A 17157-nucleotide genomic window follows, 5' to 3' on the forward strand; every position below is an offset into this window, starting at 1 on the left:
TTGTGTCTTCTTCAAGTCTTTTCATCAATATCTTCAAGTTTTCAGTGTCAGGTCTTTCACCTCCTTGGTTAAATTTATTCTTAGGTATTTTATTCTTTTTGATGCGGTTGTAAATGGGATTGTTTTCTTAATTTCTCTTTCTCATGATTCATTGTTAGCGTATAGAAATGCAACTGATTTTTATGTATTGATGTTATATCCTGCAACTTTATTGAATTTGTTTATTCTAACCATTTTTTGGTAGAGTCTTTAGGGTTTTCTACATAAAATATGTTGCCTGCAAATAGACACAGTTTTACTTCTTCCTTTCTGATTTGGTTGCCTTTTATTTCTTTTTCTTGTCTAATTGCTCTGGCTAGGACTTCCAGTACTATGTTGAATAAAAGTAGTGAGATTGGGGCCGGCCCTATGGCCGAGTGGTTAAGTTCACGTGCTCTGCTTCGGTGGCCCAGGGTTTTGCCAGTTCGAATCCTGGGCGTGGACATGGCACTGCTCATCAGGCCACGCTGAGGTGGCATCCCACATGCCACAACTAGAAGGACCCACAACTAAAAAGGCACAACTGTGTACTGGGGGGCTTTGGGAGAAAAAGGAAAAGTAAAATCTTTAAAAAAAAAAAAAAAAGTAGTGAGATTGCTGTCTATTTCTCTACTGTTATTGTGTTGCTGTCTATTTCATTTCTGTTAATATTTACTTTAAATATTTAGGTGCTTCTTTGTTGACTGTGTAAACATTTACTCATCTTATATCTTCTTGATGAATTTACTCCTTTATCATTATGTAATGACCTTCTTTGTTTCTTATTACAGTCTTTTGCTTAAACTCTGTTTTGTCTAATATAGCTTTAGCTACCCATTTTCCTTTGACTTCCATTTACTTGGAATATTTTTCCATCCCTTCACTTTCAGTCTGTATGTGTCCTTAAAGCTGGAGTGAGTCTCTTGTTGGCAGCCTATAGTTAGGTCTTGGTTTTATTTCTCTCTATTCAACCACTCCCTGTATTTTGATTGGAGAATTTAGTCCATTTACCTTTGCATTAATTGTCAATAGGTATGGACTTAATATTGCCATTTTGTTAATTGTTTTCTGGTTATTTTACAATTCCTTTGTTCTCTTCTTCCTCTCTTGCTCTCTTCTTTTGTGATTTGATAACTTTCTATAGTGATATGCTTAGATTCCTTTATCTTTTGTGTATCTACTATATGTTTTTGCTTTGTGGTTACCATGAGGTTTACATTAGACATGTTTTATTTATAATAGTCTATTTCAAGCTGATAATAGCTTAACTTCGAGCACATACAAAAGCTCTACATTTTTACACTACCTCCCCCCCATTTTACGTTTTTGATGTCACACTTTACATTTTTTTATATTGTGTATCCGTATACAAATTATTGTAGTTATAGTTATTTTTCATACTTTTGTCTTTTAATCTTCATACTGGAGTTATAAGTGTTTTACCTACCACCATTACAACATTAGACTATTCTGAATTTAAGTATGTATTTACCTTTACTAATGAGTTTTATACTTTCATATGTTTTCCTGCTACTAGTTAGCATCTTTTTCTTTCAGCTTGAAGTACTCCCTTTAACATTTCTTATAAGGCTGGGCTGGTGGTCATGAACTCTTCAGCTTTTGCTTGTCTGGAAAACTATTTTTCCTTCAATTCTGAAGGACGGCTGTGCTGGATAGAGTATTCTTGATTGGCAGTTTTTTTCTTTCAGTACTTTGAATATATCATGCCACTCACTTGTGGTCTACAAAGTTTTTGCTTAAAAATCTGCTGATAGCTGTAGGAAGTTCCCTTGTATGCAACAAGTTTTTATTATTATTATTATTAAGATTCTTTCCTTGTCTTTAATTTTTGACAATTTAATTATAATGTCTTTTTTTTTTTAGGAAGATTAGCTCTGAGCTAACATCCACCACCTGTCCTCCTCTTTTCTTTTTCTTTTTTGCTAAGGAAGGTTGGCCCTGAACTAACATCTGTGCCCCTCTTTCTCTATTTTATATGTGGGATGCTGGCCGCAGCTTGACTTAACAAGTGGTCTGTAGGTCCGCACCTGGAATCTGAACTGGTGAACCCCAGGCTGCTGAAGTGGAGTGCGCAAACTCAATCACTTTGCCACCAGGCCAGCCCCTATGATGTGTCTTAATGTGGGTCTCCTTGAATTTATCTTTTTTGAAAGTCTCTGGAAGTCTGTTTCTTTCTTCAGGTTAGGGAAGTTTTCAGCCATTATTTCTTTGAATAAGCATGCTGCCCCCCCCCCCCCCCTTCTTGGACCTCTGTAATGCATTTATTGTTCCTCTTGATGGTAAATTATAAGTCCCTTAAACTATCTTCATTCTTTTTCATTTGCTCCTCTTAGTGGATCAATTCCACTGCCCTGTCTTCAAATTTTCTGATGCCTTCTTTCACTTGATCTAGTCTGTTGTTGAACCCCTCCATTGAATTTTTCAGTTGAGTTTTTGTGTTTAGCTCTGTAATTTTTGTTTGGTACTTTTTGTATGTTCCATCTCTTTGTTGAAATTCTCACTTTGTTCGTGTGTTACTCCCCTGACCTCAGTGAACATGTTTTTGACCATTTTTTTGAATCTCTATCAGGTAAATTACTTATCTTCATTTCATTAAGATCTGTTTCTGGAGATTTATCTTGTTCATTTGTTTAGAACATATTCTTCTGTTTCTTTATTTTCCTCAACTCTGCGTGTTGGTTTCTGCACCTTAGGTAAAACAACCACATCTCCCAGCCTGGACAGAGTGTTCTTGTGTAAGAGATGAACCTGGTCAGCCAGCCTGGCCTGAGCTTTTGGTCTTTTCTGAAACCTTTGTGATTGTCTAAGCCTCCTTCTTTCTTCTTAGTGGCTCCCAGTAGTTAACAGGTCTATACCAAGACCTGTCAGTGTCCCAAAGGGGTGGATCACATTTAACACCTAGATGCAGGCTGATTGGAAGCCAGACCCTCAGGCAACATGAAGGAAAGTACATAGTTTAGCCCCTTCCAGGGAGAATGTGAGAGAGTGGTGTTTTGCCTGCCCCCTGTGGGGTGGACCTGGTTGCTTAGCCGTGGGGGTGCTCCTGACCCCCTTAAGAATGGCTTCTTTGCTTGCTACGGTCCTGTGGGACTCGTTGAATGCAAGCCCCAAGGGCTGTCAGAGACAGCTGATCTAGGGAGTCATGTCTCAGTCAGCAGTTTCAAAAGCTGGAGTGCCAGCTGTGTGTACAAACTCCTTCCAGGGAGATATTGGCAACTTGGGGTGGCCGAGAGGGAGAAGGTGGGAGAGGGGTCCACCTTCTTCCCTGGGCCCTGGGGAGGATCGCAGCAGCCCCTAGATGTGTGCTCAGTTAGAATCCTGACCCTCAGGCAGCAGCTTTCAGGGCATGTAGATGGACTCCTTCCAGGGCAGGACTGAGAGGTGTTTTCACCTGCCCCTCCGTGCTGAGCCCTGCAGGGACAGCTGCAGCCAGTGCTCGAGCACCTGTGGGGAACTGCTTTGTTTGCTGTGGTCTTGTGAGTGTCCTGGATACAAGCCTTGTTGGCTTTCAGTGCTAGCTGTTTTGGGGTCCTGTCCCTTGAGTGGGAGTCTTAAAAATTGGGGCATTAAATGTAGGGTCCAAACCCTTTACTATTCAGGGAGAAGCTGGGAGTGGGGAGTTCCCTCTGCTTATAGGGTGCTGTGCCAGGGGTGGGGTTTCCAGTGACAGTGTCTCAGCCTTCGCACCTGTTTCGATGTGAGTTTTTTCTCATTCACCTAATGGGTAAGAGTCAGTCAGCTATTTTCTGAATTTCTTTCAGCGATAAATGCTCTGTGTGTGATTGCTCTTCAGGGTGTCTGTGGGAGGAGGGGACTTCAGGAGTCTCCTACATCAGCATCTTTGTCAACGCCCCTCTAAACTTTCTAATTCTAAATTTGTTCTTTTTTAAAGTGCCTTCATTCTAAAATATTTTATTGTAGGTTGAGGGGTGTGAGTGTGGGTCTGTGTGTTTTGTGTTTTGCTTTTGTGAATTTTTTTCTTTTTTTGAGATCAGTTTCTGTTATTCTAAGGTGGTTTATAAGATACTCTATTTGCTGTCATTGAAATTTTTAAGTGTTTTTAGGTGATGGATACCTAAATTTCTAAGTAAGAGACAAAAGAGATACATCCCTTGTATTTTTAGCAGTATTTTTACCCGCTGTGTCATTTTGAAATAATTACTAAATGTCTTTATAATAGCAAAGAGAATTAAATGAAAGCAGCTTTACATTTTATTGCCGTTGTTTTGTGGCCTGAAAACATTGATGATACAACTTACAAATTTTAAGGCTGATTTCTTTTGAACACTGTTCAGGTAGTCAGGTTTGTTTTTGTCAGGTGGAATAAAGACTTGATCATTGCTTCAGCATCAAATATTGAGTTGTAGAAACGTAGTAAATACTTGATAATGCGTAAGAGACTTAATCGTGAGAAATTCTGTAGAAAGTGGTAATTATCTAAAGGTATAATGGAAAGTAAGGTATTGTGTAATGAATACTAAGTGCTGTAAGTGATTTGTTTTAGGTGGTAGAGAATCACTCAGCTAGATCTCAGAGCGAACCCCATATTGAGAGTGACTGCAAAACAGATGCTGGCGGTTCTGTCGCAGCATCCACTCAACTTGGACTCGAGCAAAGAAATGATCAAAATGAATCTTATCAAAGTATCTCGAAGTAAGTTGCTAATTATACCCTCCTTTTCAGTGGATGATACCTTTTTTGATGGAGTTTGGGCTGCAGAGAAGAACTGAACCCATGAAAGTTAAGGAATGAGCCTTTCTTTGAACTAGAGAAGCTGGAAGTGAGCGCTTTCTGCAGTGGTTTAACAATTCATTGCAAACTCTATCTCTTCCCTGTTAGAAGCTTGTATCTTCTGAGAGAGGAGCTAATTCATCCTGAGAGATCCCTTTATTATGTTAATTGATGTCCTATGCCAGAGGAAGTTAAGCTAATCATTTTATCCACTTTTACATATGAAGCAATACTATGAGTCATATATCTTTGAATACCAAGCCTGAAGCCTTTATAGCAGGAAGATTCCTTTGTGAGAAAGGCAAATTTAGATAAGTTGAAATTAATTCAACCTTTTGAGTAAATAAAAATGGGGATATTCAGTCAGTCATTGTACAACCTTTTATTGAGCTTCTACTGTGTACCAGACATAGTTAAAAAACAAAAGACTTTATAAATATGAAAACTAAGTTTGTTCTTTTTCAATAAACTGAATCCATTGAAAGCAAGCTCTTTGTTTCCAAGAATGAGTTATAATTTTAACTGCTTCATTTTTGTCAGTAGAATGCCAACTGAAGCAAAAAATCCTGAAATAAAAGAAACCAGTGAAGAGGTTATTTCTGTCACTGATGATACTGGAAAAGAATTTATAGATATTGATGAGGATCTTTCAGAAGTAGAAACGTTTACACAGGAGGAAATGGATGTATGTCTGTCAGACTATGAAGGTTAGTTGGTTTGGCTAATATTTTTCTTTGACCTTATTAATTTGAAATTGGTGAATGATTATCTGAGATAACTATTTAGTCTTATATCTAAACTGGTATGTTTATTATGGACTAAAACCAAAAATTAAAAGAGAACATAATATTTATGAAATATTGAACACGTTAACTCATAACCTGAATTTACAATTATTGAGCCTTTTGCCCTGCTTATGTAATTATTACGGGCCTCTTCATTTCTGTGGACCAATTCTTTGAACCTTTCCTTGGCAGCCCACCTTAAAACAGAAATGCTCAGAGCTTTGCAAGGAGTTATACACACTGACATGAGCCCTCTCAGGCTCAATGGGATTCACTTGGTGAGGAGAGGTAGTCTCCTCAAAAAATGTTTTTGTAAGGATGATAGAAAATGTTTCTGCCATTATATTTGTTTCTTGTAATATTCCTCAACCTTCTAAGAAGTAAATTGATTATTTTTCAAGTGGTTAGTTTTCTCTTTGTCTTTGTTTCCCTATAGAAGATACCAAAGAACCTGTGAGAAGTCTCAAAAGTCCCAGTATTGCCATTTACGTGCAGACTTTACCACAGCATTTAGAAGAAGTAAGTCAATAAATAGTGGATAAAGTGATTCAACTTCTACTTTGTCTGGTATTTAAATTATACTTCTGTTTTTATTCAATGCATCCAACCAAGGTTATCATCTCTGAAAAGTGCCCTGTGGATTGTAGAGTATACCCATACCACTCAGCATTTTTCTTGCACTGAAATTCTATTATTAGTAATATGTCTAGTAATTTCAGGCAATGAAATTTTTGTTTCATAAACTGCTGTAGTAAATTAATTTAATCAAGTGTGATGAAAGTGTTCTATATTCAAAATGTATAATTCAGCTTTAGTATACAGTTTTTGTATATTATATGCACTTTTATGTATAATTTGTTTTCTCAAAACTCTATACACTGGATTTTCAGGTGGAACACAGATATTTCAAATTATTGAAGCAATTCCTTTAAAAGGATTAATTTTTCTTGATTTTATAGTTGTTTTCACAACGTGCTTATCATGTGGTGATGGGTGTATGTAATTTACAATGTGTTTGTAAATGATGTAAAGACATCATTTTGTCCTTCTACTTTAATGTTCGGTGACTGAGGGTAATGGGCCAAAGGCAATTCGCACAGTCTAAAGATGTGGTCAAAGCAGGCCTGGGAGTACATTTTAATGTTTGGTTTCTCACTTGCTTTTAGACTGTTGTTACTCTGGGCAAGTAGCTAATGTGAAACTCAAGATGCCCCAGATAGTAATGCTGTGTTTGTTTCACCTCTTTTCTTTTTGCGTACTATGAATTTTACCACCTAGCATTCTACAGGAGAACTTCTGTGCCCAAGGGAGGGACCATTGGAGACATATACGGAGAAAAAATCAACTGAACAGAAAGGGTAAGGGGAAAAGTGTGGAAGTGATTATGCTGCCTTGTTCACCTCAGTGAAAAAGGCTCAAGGCTCTCAAGGCTCAAGTGGGATTCACTTGATGAAGAGATTTTTTTCTCATAATTTACAATATATATTTTATGGTGATATTGTGTTCCTAGTGAAATTGTAACTTCAATTTATAGCTGTGGTAAACAGTGACTTTTGGTAAATGTTATGCCTTTAAATCTTGGTATAGTGATATAAATAATGATTTCTACATTGCCTTTTGTTCTCCCATCACTATCAGCTTTATCAAAGTAAAATATAGCTATAAATAGACTAGAGTTTATTTAGCTACTAATTAGGGAACCACTTCTACTCTGACTCCACTTTTATTGGATCAAATAAAGAACCATCACGAATCATAGTATATATGTACAATCTTGCACTGTTGTGGTGTCGTTACAGCACACTGCCCATAGGGCTGTGGTGGAGACATGCTCTGCTGGCTAGTTTATTACTGCGTCAAGGGTTACTGAAGGCAGTTTTCATTTGTTGCAGTCTGGACATGACTTCTTAATTTTTAGAATTTTTAAAGTTTTGAAATATTAGATTTTGTTTCTCAGTATTCAAATTTTGTCCAGTTCTTCTGTGGGTAATTAGCAAAAAGAATATACTTAATGTCATGTGCCTTTACAAGTAATATAAATATTTCTGTTAATAAAAAACTAGTCTTCACAGTTTCAGATTGACAGTGGGCTCTGTAGTGTTCCTGAGCAAAGTGTCTGCCTTTTCCTTAGGTGAAATTTGAGGTCTCAGCTAACCTCACTCCCCCTCATTTTAGATACTGTTATTGCTGTTGCCAGCAGGCAGCAGTGTTCAAGTAGTATGTTAAGCCATCCAGAAATATTCTTTGCTTTTGTTTGAATCTGTTACTAATTGCTATGGAGACTAATGTAAACAGATTGTAATTATTAGCTAAGCATTACAGAGGAGTAGAAGAGGTGTAGATTCTTAGATGGCTGAGCGTTAGATCACCTGTAACTTAGATAATGTAAAGAACATCACTTCCTAATTGCTTATTAATCTTTAATTATAGTATGATCGAAGGCTTTTCAAATCCTGAACACACCACTCCTCATTCATTTTGTGTAGACACAAGTTCAGAAATTTCTAGGTAAGAGTTTTTGCATACTGTAACCATTTAGATGTAATCATATTTTACAAATAGATAAAAGGATGAAATGATGTCTACTGTACCATTTTAAAATAATTACTAAATGTTTTGACTAGAAACTGAGAGTAAAATGAAAGCAACATGAAGCATTGAAATCAGAGCAACATGGATACACTTTTCCAACACCTTTAACTTTATTTTTGAAAGATTTTCCTCTAACAGTTGTGTTTTAAAGATATACAGGAACTAGTCTTTTCTGGAAAGTAGTAGTGGATATATTATTGAAAGATGTAGTTCACTTTCAGCTTTTAACAGATTCCTAATAGTGTATGAAATGATTTTAATTCTCTCATAGAACAGATTCGTACAGTTCTTTTGAATTTCTTTTCCAGAGGTTGAACAGTGTTTAGTGTTTAGAAGTCTTGCTGAAATAGGAGGATAATATAGCACAGCTTTACTTTAGAAAAATCCTCCAAAATTAGAATCTATCTCCTTGCTACTTGTTGACAAGAAGACCAATAAAGTTGTCTTAAAATAGGCAAGCCACTTGTAGTGCCTGTCTTCCATGGATTTGCCCAATAAAGTTTTGTTACTGAGCACATTAGATGCTTGATAAAAGGCAGATATTATTGCTGAAAAGGAAGGAGGGTAAACTCAAAAAAATCTAAAAGCAATTTAATATGTTCTTTTCTTTTTTAGAGACTGATCAGTTTATTTGAGTATGACAATGCCTGCTCCCTGATTTAGTTTATGAGATTGATTTGCTTAGAAAACATTGAGTACTTAATGTGCTTAAGGAATTATCTCAAAAAAATCATTTTGTGTAGAGAAGAAAACAAAAAGCTTACTTTGATCTTTAATTTTTATTTCTAGATAAACACTTTTGTTAGTGTTTATGATGAATGTATACTCTGTGATGTGTTTGGAAATGAAATGTTCAAAATACTGTTTTTCACCACATTTAATGATGATCAGCAATATTTGCTGTACCCATATTAGAATTGAACATTCTTTTTTTTTTGATGAGGATGATTGGCCCTGAGGTAACATCTGCTGCCAATTTTCCTCTTTTTGCTTGAGGAAGATTGTCATTGAGCTTATATCTGTGCCCGTCTTCCTCTTCTTTGTATGTGGGACGCCGCCACAGCGTGCATGATGAGCCATGTCTAGGCCTGTGCCCTGGGTCTGAACCTACAAACACCGGGCCTCTGAAGCAGTGTGTGAACTTAGCCACTATGCCACTGGGCTGGCCCCCAGATTTAAACATTTTTTTAACCCATACTTTTCCCACTTTTTCTTAATTCCATTCTGGATCATTAATTTTAGTCAAAAAATATATCCCTAAGCCAAATTGTGTAGTCCGTACAGCTAATCAGAATGATTGCACAGGTCTCAAACTCAGATGCCTACAGGGGCCAGGCACATAAAATAGATGTGTGAACTGTTGTGGTTTGTAACACCATAGAGAGGGGACATGGCTGACTAGACAGTACATGTCCCTTAATAAAAAAAGGCATTCAGATGGATAACTGTGCTGATGACAAACGTGTCTGGTGGCTGAGGCGTACAGAGAGATAGGCTTTAGGGTTTAAATTTCCAGAAAACTTCCAGAAAGCCTTTAAAATAGAAGAAAAAAGTGGGATCAAAATATTCAGATCATGAACATCTAATTTGTGTTTCTCTTGACTTAAAGTGTGTTTTTTATTTATATGCTTCCACATAGTGCACAGATCTCTGCATTTAAAGATAAGTCTTCATCAGTTCCACCTTCCATATCAAATGGAGTCAGTGTTGCTTCACAAACACCTGTGCCGACACCTCGGCAGACCCAGAGAAACGAACCCAGGGCTCACTTACCAGATTCTTCCGATTCTGTTAGGCAGATGCTCCAAGATGAAATGTTTAAATTAGTTCAGGTAAGCACATCTCCAAATAAATAAGTAAATCTACACATGATATATATGTAAGTTTTTAAAATATGAAAAGTTCCAGAAATGGACAAGTTAAAATTAAATTGCGGAGTTTCTCTGGTTAGGGCATTCTTCATTTGTTATTCAGAAGTTCTTAACTCTAGGGCCTAGAGTCCAGGCTGAGCTGCCTACTTCTTACAGTGACTATTTTTACTGAGCTCTTGGGGATGCAGAGCTGCTCATGAAAGTGAGGTGGGGGCTAATCAAACCAGAACAGCAGACTCTTGCTCAAAGGTATCCAAAGTTTATTCTACAATAGCCTGTCACATCATGTTTCTTATTTTCAAACCAAATTTTGGCTTGGGTTGAAATGTCAGCTGCATTTTGGAGTACTGTTCACCTTGACTTCCATCATTTTTTTCTCGCTTGGCTATCCTTTTCTCTGTCTACCAACAATTTTTAATTATTTCCCTTTTCTATTTTATTCTTTAAGCATTAATGTCCCTCAGATCTAATCCTCTACTCATCTGTTCTGCATTCACTTCTATATCCTTTTATGTGATACAATGTACCATTTTTGTATTGATGATTCTTGGCACTAATTTTCTCTTTGAATATGGGCCCTGATGAGAATACTTTTTCAACATGTCCCACTGTCCCAAGAAGCTTATTGAAACTGACTTTATTCTTTTTCTCCCTGATCCCTTCTTCTCCTTTTCCATTTACTGGCACTATCTGTTCTACCAGCTTAAAGTTTCAGAAGCATTTCTCAAACTGTTTTTCTCTCTTACGTAGGGACTTTGCTGGTTACTGCCTGTATATCTAGTAAGTTCTGCAGATCATTGTGATGCACACAAAAGGTGAAGAATCACTGTCTTAGAGCGCTGTCTTTGCCTTCTTTCGCTCCCCATAGTGTTTTAGCATGCCCTCTTGATTCGTTTGCCCACACTGTATGTCAGCACAGCCACTTGCTCTTTCTATAGGTGTAGCCAACCTTAGATTCTTAGAACTCATACTTCCATTATCTTATATATGCATTTTCTAGGACATTCTTCTTCAGATATTGTTTTAATACTATTATTTTCCTGTATTAAAATCTTCAGTAAATTTCAAGTACAAATTTGTATACTATATCAATCTTGTTTTAAAAATACAAAGAGTGAAAGGAAATACACTAAAAATTTCAATACTAGTTGTCTTTGGGAGTAGGATTATGAATGACTTTTCTTTTTTATGCTTCTCTGTTTGTTTTTTTCTGTAATAAGCATATATTTCTTTTACAGTTGAAGGTAACATACATTTTTTTAACCTGCAGTGTTTCCCTATTGGTTTGTTTTATCAAGTGCAGATTCTTCTGCTGGGCTTGAAAGAACCCACAGCCAGCCTCTGCCTTACCCCTTTCCCCCCTATACTCTCACAAGTCCAGTGATCTCAAACTGTGGTCCCTGGACCAGTGGCATCAGCATCACTTACATGTTGGAAAGACAGATTCTCAGGCCCGCATCCCAAACCTACTGAAATAAAAAAATTGGGCATGGGACTCAGCGAAGAGTGGTTTAACAAGTCTTCTGAGTGATTCTGGTGCGTGCTGAAGTTTGAGAATTACTGCAGTAACCTATCGTCTCATTGTAGCTGCTAGAAATGTCCTGTTGTAGCTAAGCCAGTGTATGCTGGTGTTTCCCAAGCTTTTCTGCCCATTGAAATCGCTTGGTTATCTTAAAAAATGTTAACCCTGGCTCGCATCCCCTGACGTCTGGTTTTATTGGTATGGGGTATGGCCTGGCCTTTGGGATTTTTAAATGCTCCTCAGGTGATTCTAATGTGCCGCAGAGTTTGTCAGCCGCTTTGCCTTTCACCCAGTCGGCTCTTCCACAGGAATTCTGTACTCTTCACCTGTTTGCTCATCTCTGTTCTTTTTCTTTCCTGAAAACCTGTTTACAACACACCCATTCTAGGAGTTCTTCTTTCATTGTCCTCACTCTGCTCCATCAGATCACTCCTTTATGGTCCCTGAGATATTTCTGTAAACTGCTTTACAGATAGTCCCAGGTCTCAGTCATGAGTTCGTATTCGCAGCCAACAGCTCCTTGAAGACAGGAAGCTATTCTTTCTTCCTTATCTCTCCCAGTTGTGCTTCCTGCTTAGCATTCTTGGGGCTCCAGATACTGAGAGAAAGCTGTGACTACTGTGGAATACTCAGCTGATTGTTGTTGACTCCTTAGATTCTTCTCATTATATTTTAAGATATTTCTTTAATTTTTGTTTTACTCCAGCTGCAACAGATCAACTTCATGAGCCTCATGCAGATAGTGGGATCATCCTTTGCTAACCTCCCAGATGTCAGTCAACTTTTACAGCAGTCTCAGTCTGTGCGTTTGGTGGGAAACCAAGTACTGAACCCCGCAGGAGGGAGTGGTGATGTTGAAGACACCAGTAGAAGTCGGAAGGAGAGATTTTTCATTAAACCACAGTCTATGGGAGAGTGCACCAGAGAGCCTGGCAAGAACAGCCCAAACTGCCATAGAGGAATTTTGCAGTCTGATCAAAATAGTAATGGAAATTTACAGGTAGTGCATTTAAAAATACCATTAAAGTTGTCCTAGTAGTTCAATTCTTGTTTTTTTATTTGAGTAAGTAACTTTTTTAGCAGTAACTATATTCCACACTCTCCAAACCATATTGAGCATTATTTACAAAATAAGGAGGTTGTAATATATTCTAAACTTATGTAATATGTTTTCTTTTCCAGAATGTTCCCCATGAGAGTATTCCTTTTTGTCAGTTAGAAGGCCAACCTCAGAATAGAGGACTCACTCCACCGTCTCAAAACTTACCAACCACTTCATTGTCTCCAGGCCCTGCTGCACATACTCACCTCCAGCTTTTGTCCACATCTTCTCTAATTCCAAAGACACCTAGACTTATTCCCGTTGCAAAAACTTTAAGACCTGGTGATGGTTTTCCTTTGCTTCAATTTGAGCCCAAGCATGAATTTAAGCCCCTTGCCTTCCCTACAGGAAGAGTTGCACAAGTTCCCTTCAGGCCTCTGCCACAGCCAAGAGAGGCTTGGGGCTTAGCTGATTCCTTCCAACCTCCTTTGCCACAGAGAGCAATGCACACTGCTTCCACGTCCCATTTGAATTTGAGCCAGTATAATACTGAAGCCATAAAAAAAGCAGTTGAGCAGAAGAAATGGGCAGAAGCGGTGACTACAGAAATCCCGAAGCATGTGAACTCGGATCAGAATGTTGGACAAGAAAACTTGACACCTCGACAGGACTTTTCAACAGTTATAAAACCAGAAAAACTATTTGATGTTAAGCCAAGGCCCCTTGAGATATCTCCTCAGAATTCCTTCGGACTTCCATTATTGCACCTGCAACTTAAACCTCATTATATATATTCCTCTGTGTCAAGAGCATCAGTTACAGTTCCCTCCGTACCTATCAGAACTGTAGCAGAAGAGAGAACATACCCAAGATTATCGTTACTTCACTCTTGTCTCTCTCCAGGAAACATGGTAATAATTTTTCTGGGTGCTGCAGAAGCACAGCCCTACATTTTTCGTGCCATGAGTACTGTATGTTTAATGAAAAGCTCTTACACATTTCTTTTTTTAATAATGCTTCTTTATTGAAAACAACATATAAAAATCAGGTTTAGGGCCAAGCCGGTGGCGTAGTCATTAAGTTTACACACTTTGGGTCAGTGGCCCAGGGTCACGGGTTTGGATCCTGGGCGCAGACTTACACACCACTCATCAAGCCATGCTGTGGTGGCATCCCATATACAAAACAGAGGAAGATTGGCACAGATGTTAGCTCAGGGCCAATCATCCTCAAAAAAAAAAAAAAAATCAGGATTAAAATAATAATTGGCTATTTTAAAAGTTTTAGGTCTTTCTTTTCAATACCAGGATTTGCTGGACTTTTTCAGAGGTATTTCTTCTGCTTAGAGAAGAAATAAGTAAAATAAATTGATCAGATATTCTTGTTCATGTTCTGTGTATGTGTGTCTAGAGAGGGAGAGAGCATTGTTTTAGTCTTAGCAATTGTGATATGATTGCCTTCAAGTCTGTTACAGGCTAAAATTGTTAAATAGACCCACTTTAAAGTAAAATAAAATAGGGGCCGGCCCAATGGCACAGTGGTTAAGTGCCATACATTCCACTTCAGCAGCCCAGGGTTCACTGGTTCGGATCCCGGGTGCGGACATGGCACCACGTGGCAAGCCATGCTGTGGTAGGCGTCCTACATATAAAGTAGAGGAAGATGGGCACGGATGTTAGCTCAGGGCCAGTCTTCCTCAGTGAAAAGAGGAGGATTGGCAGATGTTAGCTCAGGGCTAATCTTCCTTGGGAAAAAAAATAAAATAAAATAAAATAAAAATTTTTATTTTTAAATTGTTAAAGTTGTTAAGTAGACAAAGATTGAATCTTTATAAATCCGCCACATCCTCTTTAAAGTTGTGACATTTGATTTATGAAATTCAGATCGTTTAGACTCTAATTTTATGTCATTAGTACCACCGTAGAAAGGTGATTGAGTAATTCATTCTCTGGGGCCCTTAAAAGATTTCAAGATGGTGCTTTGAAAAGAAATGGTCATTCTTCAGAAAACGTATTTCTTACCATGCCTTCTTTACTTCTGAACATATTATGAACAAAAAAAGGATTAAAGGAGTGGAAAAGCTGACATTTTGAGAAAGATTTAAAGACATTTTATTAGAATAGTAGAGTGAACCCCCAAATTTCCATCACTCAGTGTCGGTGGTTATCAACATATTGCTAATGTGTTCCATCTGTAGTCTCCATCCTTCTGTACCTCTCCCTGTTCCAGAGAATTTTAAATCAAGTGCTAGACATTACATAATTTCATTTATAATTATAAGAGGGAAGATTTTTAATATGGAAAAGAAATTAGTAAGATGACGACTTCTAGCTTAATTTCTTAAATAGGATGATGCAGTTGAAATTTTCAGCACTCTAAATCATTTATTGTTTAAGATCTAGACGCTCATCTTACCAGTCCAAATCAATTTATCTTTGGTATGTTCTATCTCTTGCACATCTTAGTTTAATGTTTTTCTCAATTTGTTATTAACATATTGCATAATTGAGGTTTGTAATTTTGAATTGTTATGCTTTGTGTCTGTCTTCTAGCACAAAAAACCACAGCTTATCCCACTTGAAAACCTCATTGCGTTTAAACAAAGCCAACAGAAACTAACACGTAATTTATTTGAACAAGGCGATCCTGGGCATCTTCAGCTTCTCAGGGTCCAAATGGAATCCTCTGAAGTGAAGCAAGGAAAGGACAGTAAAAAAAGGCAAGTTTTAAGTGAAATTTTATTTGAGAATATCACATACCTGCAAGTTTATTATTAGTTACAGTAATATAGTTATAAAGGTGGAAGTTGTATGCTTCAACCTCCTGGTCTATACACAACTGCATATTCAATTTCCTTGTCAAGTGTCATACACTTGGACACATCGTGTGATGAGGAAAGTTTCTATCTTGTGGGAGGCAAATACTATTATTTTTTTCCATTCTATTAAGAAATTCTTTCCTGGTATTCATAAGCTGGATTCTTTTACATTTTTCTGTAACAGGATGAGCAGTCATCTTTTGCAGCACAAATGTTTGGTATCTCACGCGATATTCCATGTACTATCCAATACATTGAGCTGATGTTTATTGTTAGTCATCTTACTATATCCTCCAGACTCTTATATAGGAAGCACGAGAGCAAATAATGTGAATTGTGTCCGGGCACTAAGAAATGTGCAAGGCACTGAAAATGTGCAGGGCGCTGATTTCTGATAAAGAGCATTTATAGTGTTTTACTCATGATAAATGTTCAATACATCTACTGACTGGTAGATTATTACGAGTCTAGAACATACTTAAAAAATTTCTTATTTATCAGACCCGAAAATCTGCTACCAGTGTTCCCTTTCCAGAAATGGTTTTTCCCTTCCTTTTTTTCCAGGTATCACTTCTTCAAAATAAGTCTTCCCCTTAACTTTTTGGGCCCTCTTTCCTTCTTGCTGGGATTTCGCTGAGGTGACTAGCTGTGCTTAACTTCTGCAAATAGGCAAATGGAGGTATCTGATAGGGTTTCTGGGGCCAGCTTAGAATCTTAAAAAAAGAGAGTTTGAAAATTACCTAAAAGGTATAATCCTGACCTGAGATTCCAGTGACTAACACAGACTAGTCAGTTCAGTAGTAGAGATGCTAGAAATAACTTTCATGTGTCTCTGACTTTTTGCTGTTTGCTTGTATTCTAGCATAATATCTTGCAAATTAAGTGCCGTTGAAAATAATTTAAGATAATTTTGATAACTGTTTCCCTATATAGCATGATACAAATGAAAAACTGATGTTATTTTAATAGTAAAAATATATTTTACACTATTGTTTTTAACAGGCAAAGACGACGAGCTGAAAAAGAGCTGCAGGAAGAAAGATCAGAGAAACTAAGGAGAAAACCAAGTGTGACTTTCCAACCAGAGGATTCCATCATTAATGATAAGGATTCAGAAATAGTTATGAAATCCAAGGTATAGAAAAATTACTGCGCATTCTTCCCTGGTCTGCATGTACACAGAGTTAGAATGTCTTTGTGGCTCATCTAGTCTTCTGATTGCTGGAAGCTTCTGATTGTGACTAGGAGAATCTTTACATCATTAAATACATAAGTCCCTGCTGTGTCCCTCCGCAGAATGGTACCGCACAGCAGTGAGTGTGGTAAGCAACTTGATGGTTAATCAAAAACTGTAGTTTAGAGCATCCGCCTGTGTGACTGTTTAATATCTGAAATCACTCTTTGCTTTTTTCTGTGACATTTGAATGCATGTGGTCTGTTAGTTGGGTTGCTCCTATTACAATTTCACCGATCTCTTTTAGGTGCCTCTAGGGCTTACCAAACCTGGGTTTCTTATATAAACTATGTCTTAAATCAGATGTTTTCAAACATTCCTTCTTAGTTTGGTGACTGTTTACCTATTTTTGCAACAACAGATTAAATAAACAGAGATATAGTTTTATTTACATTGATTTTTCAAAGGCACACTTTTTCAGTAAGTCCTCAAGAGCATGTCTGGGAACACTTAGTAAAAATGGTGAGTCCATGAACAATTTTGATAGAATGGGGGTGCTATTTGAGTATCAAAGCTACTCTGC

The 17157-nt window shown here is 37.5% G+C and overlaps 1 protein-coding gene across 4 annotated transcripts in view; it reads left to right on the forward strand.

Moving 5' to 3' along the window:
* The window catches only part of CPLANE1 (ciliogenesis and planar polarity effector complex subunit 1), a 115106-nt gene that overhangs the window by 51621 nt on the left and 46328 nt on the right, over positions 1–17157 (forward strand). For 2 of the 4 annotated variants that reach the window (XM_046672086.1, XM_046672089.1), the window contains exons 27-36: positions 4544–4692; positions 5311–5477; positions 5992–6074; positions 6834–6913; positions 7986–8063; positions 9787–9979; positions 12247–12540; positions 12723–13493; positions 15135–15301; positions 16403–16535. In XM_046672086.1, the coding sequence (XP_046528042.1) occupies positions 4544–4692; positions 5311–5477; positions 5992–6074; positions 6834–6913; positions 7986–8063; positions 9787–9979; positions 12247–12540; positions 12723–13493; positions 15135–15301; positions 16403–16535 (2115 nt within the window). The remainder of the gene's footprint in view (positions 1–4543; positions 4693–5310; positions 5478–5991; positions 6075–6833; positions 6914–7985; positions 8064–9786; positions 9980–12246; positions 12541–12722; positions 13494–15134; positions 15302–16402; positions 16536–17157) is intronic. The other 2 variants (XM_046672087.1, XM_046672088.1) reach the window with 2 other exon arrangements.

The sequence above is a fragment of the Equus quagga genome, chromosome 9 (assembly GCF_021613505.1).
Source record: "Equus quagga isolate Etosha38 chromosome 9, UCLA_HA_Equagga_1.0, whole genome shotgun sequence".
Classification (NCBI taxonomy): Eukaryota; Metazoa; Chordata; class Mammalia; order Perissodactyla; family Equidae; genus Equus; species Equus quagga.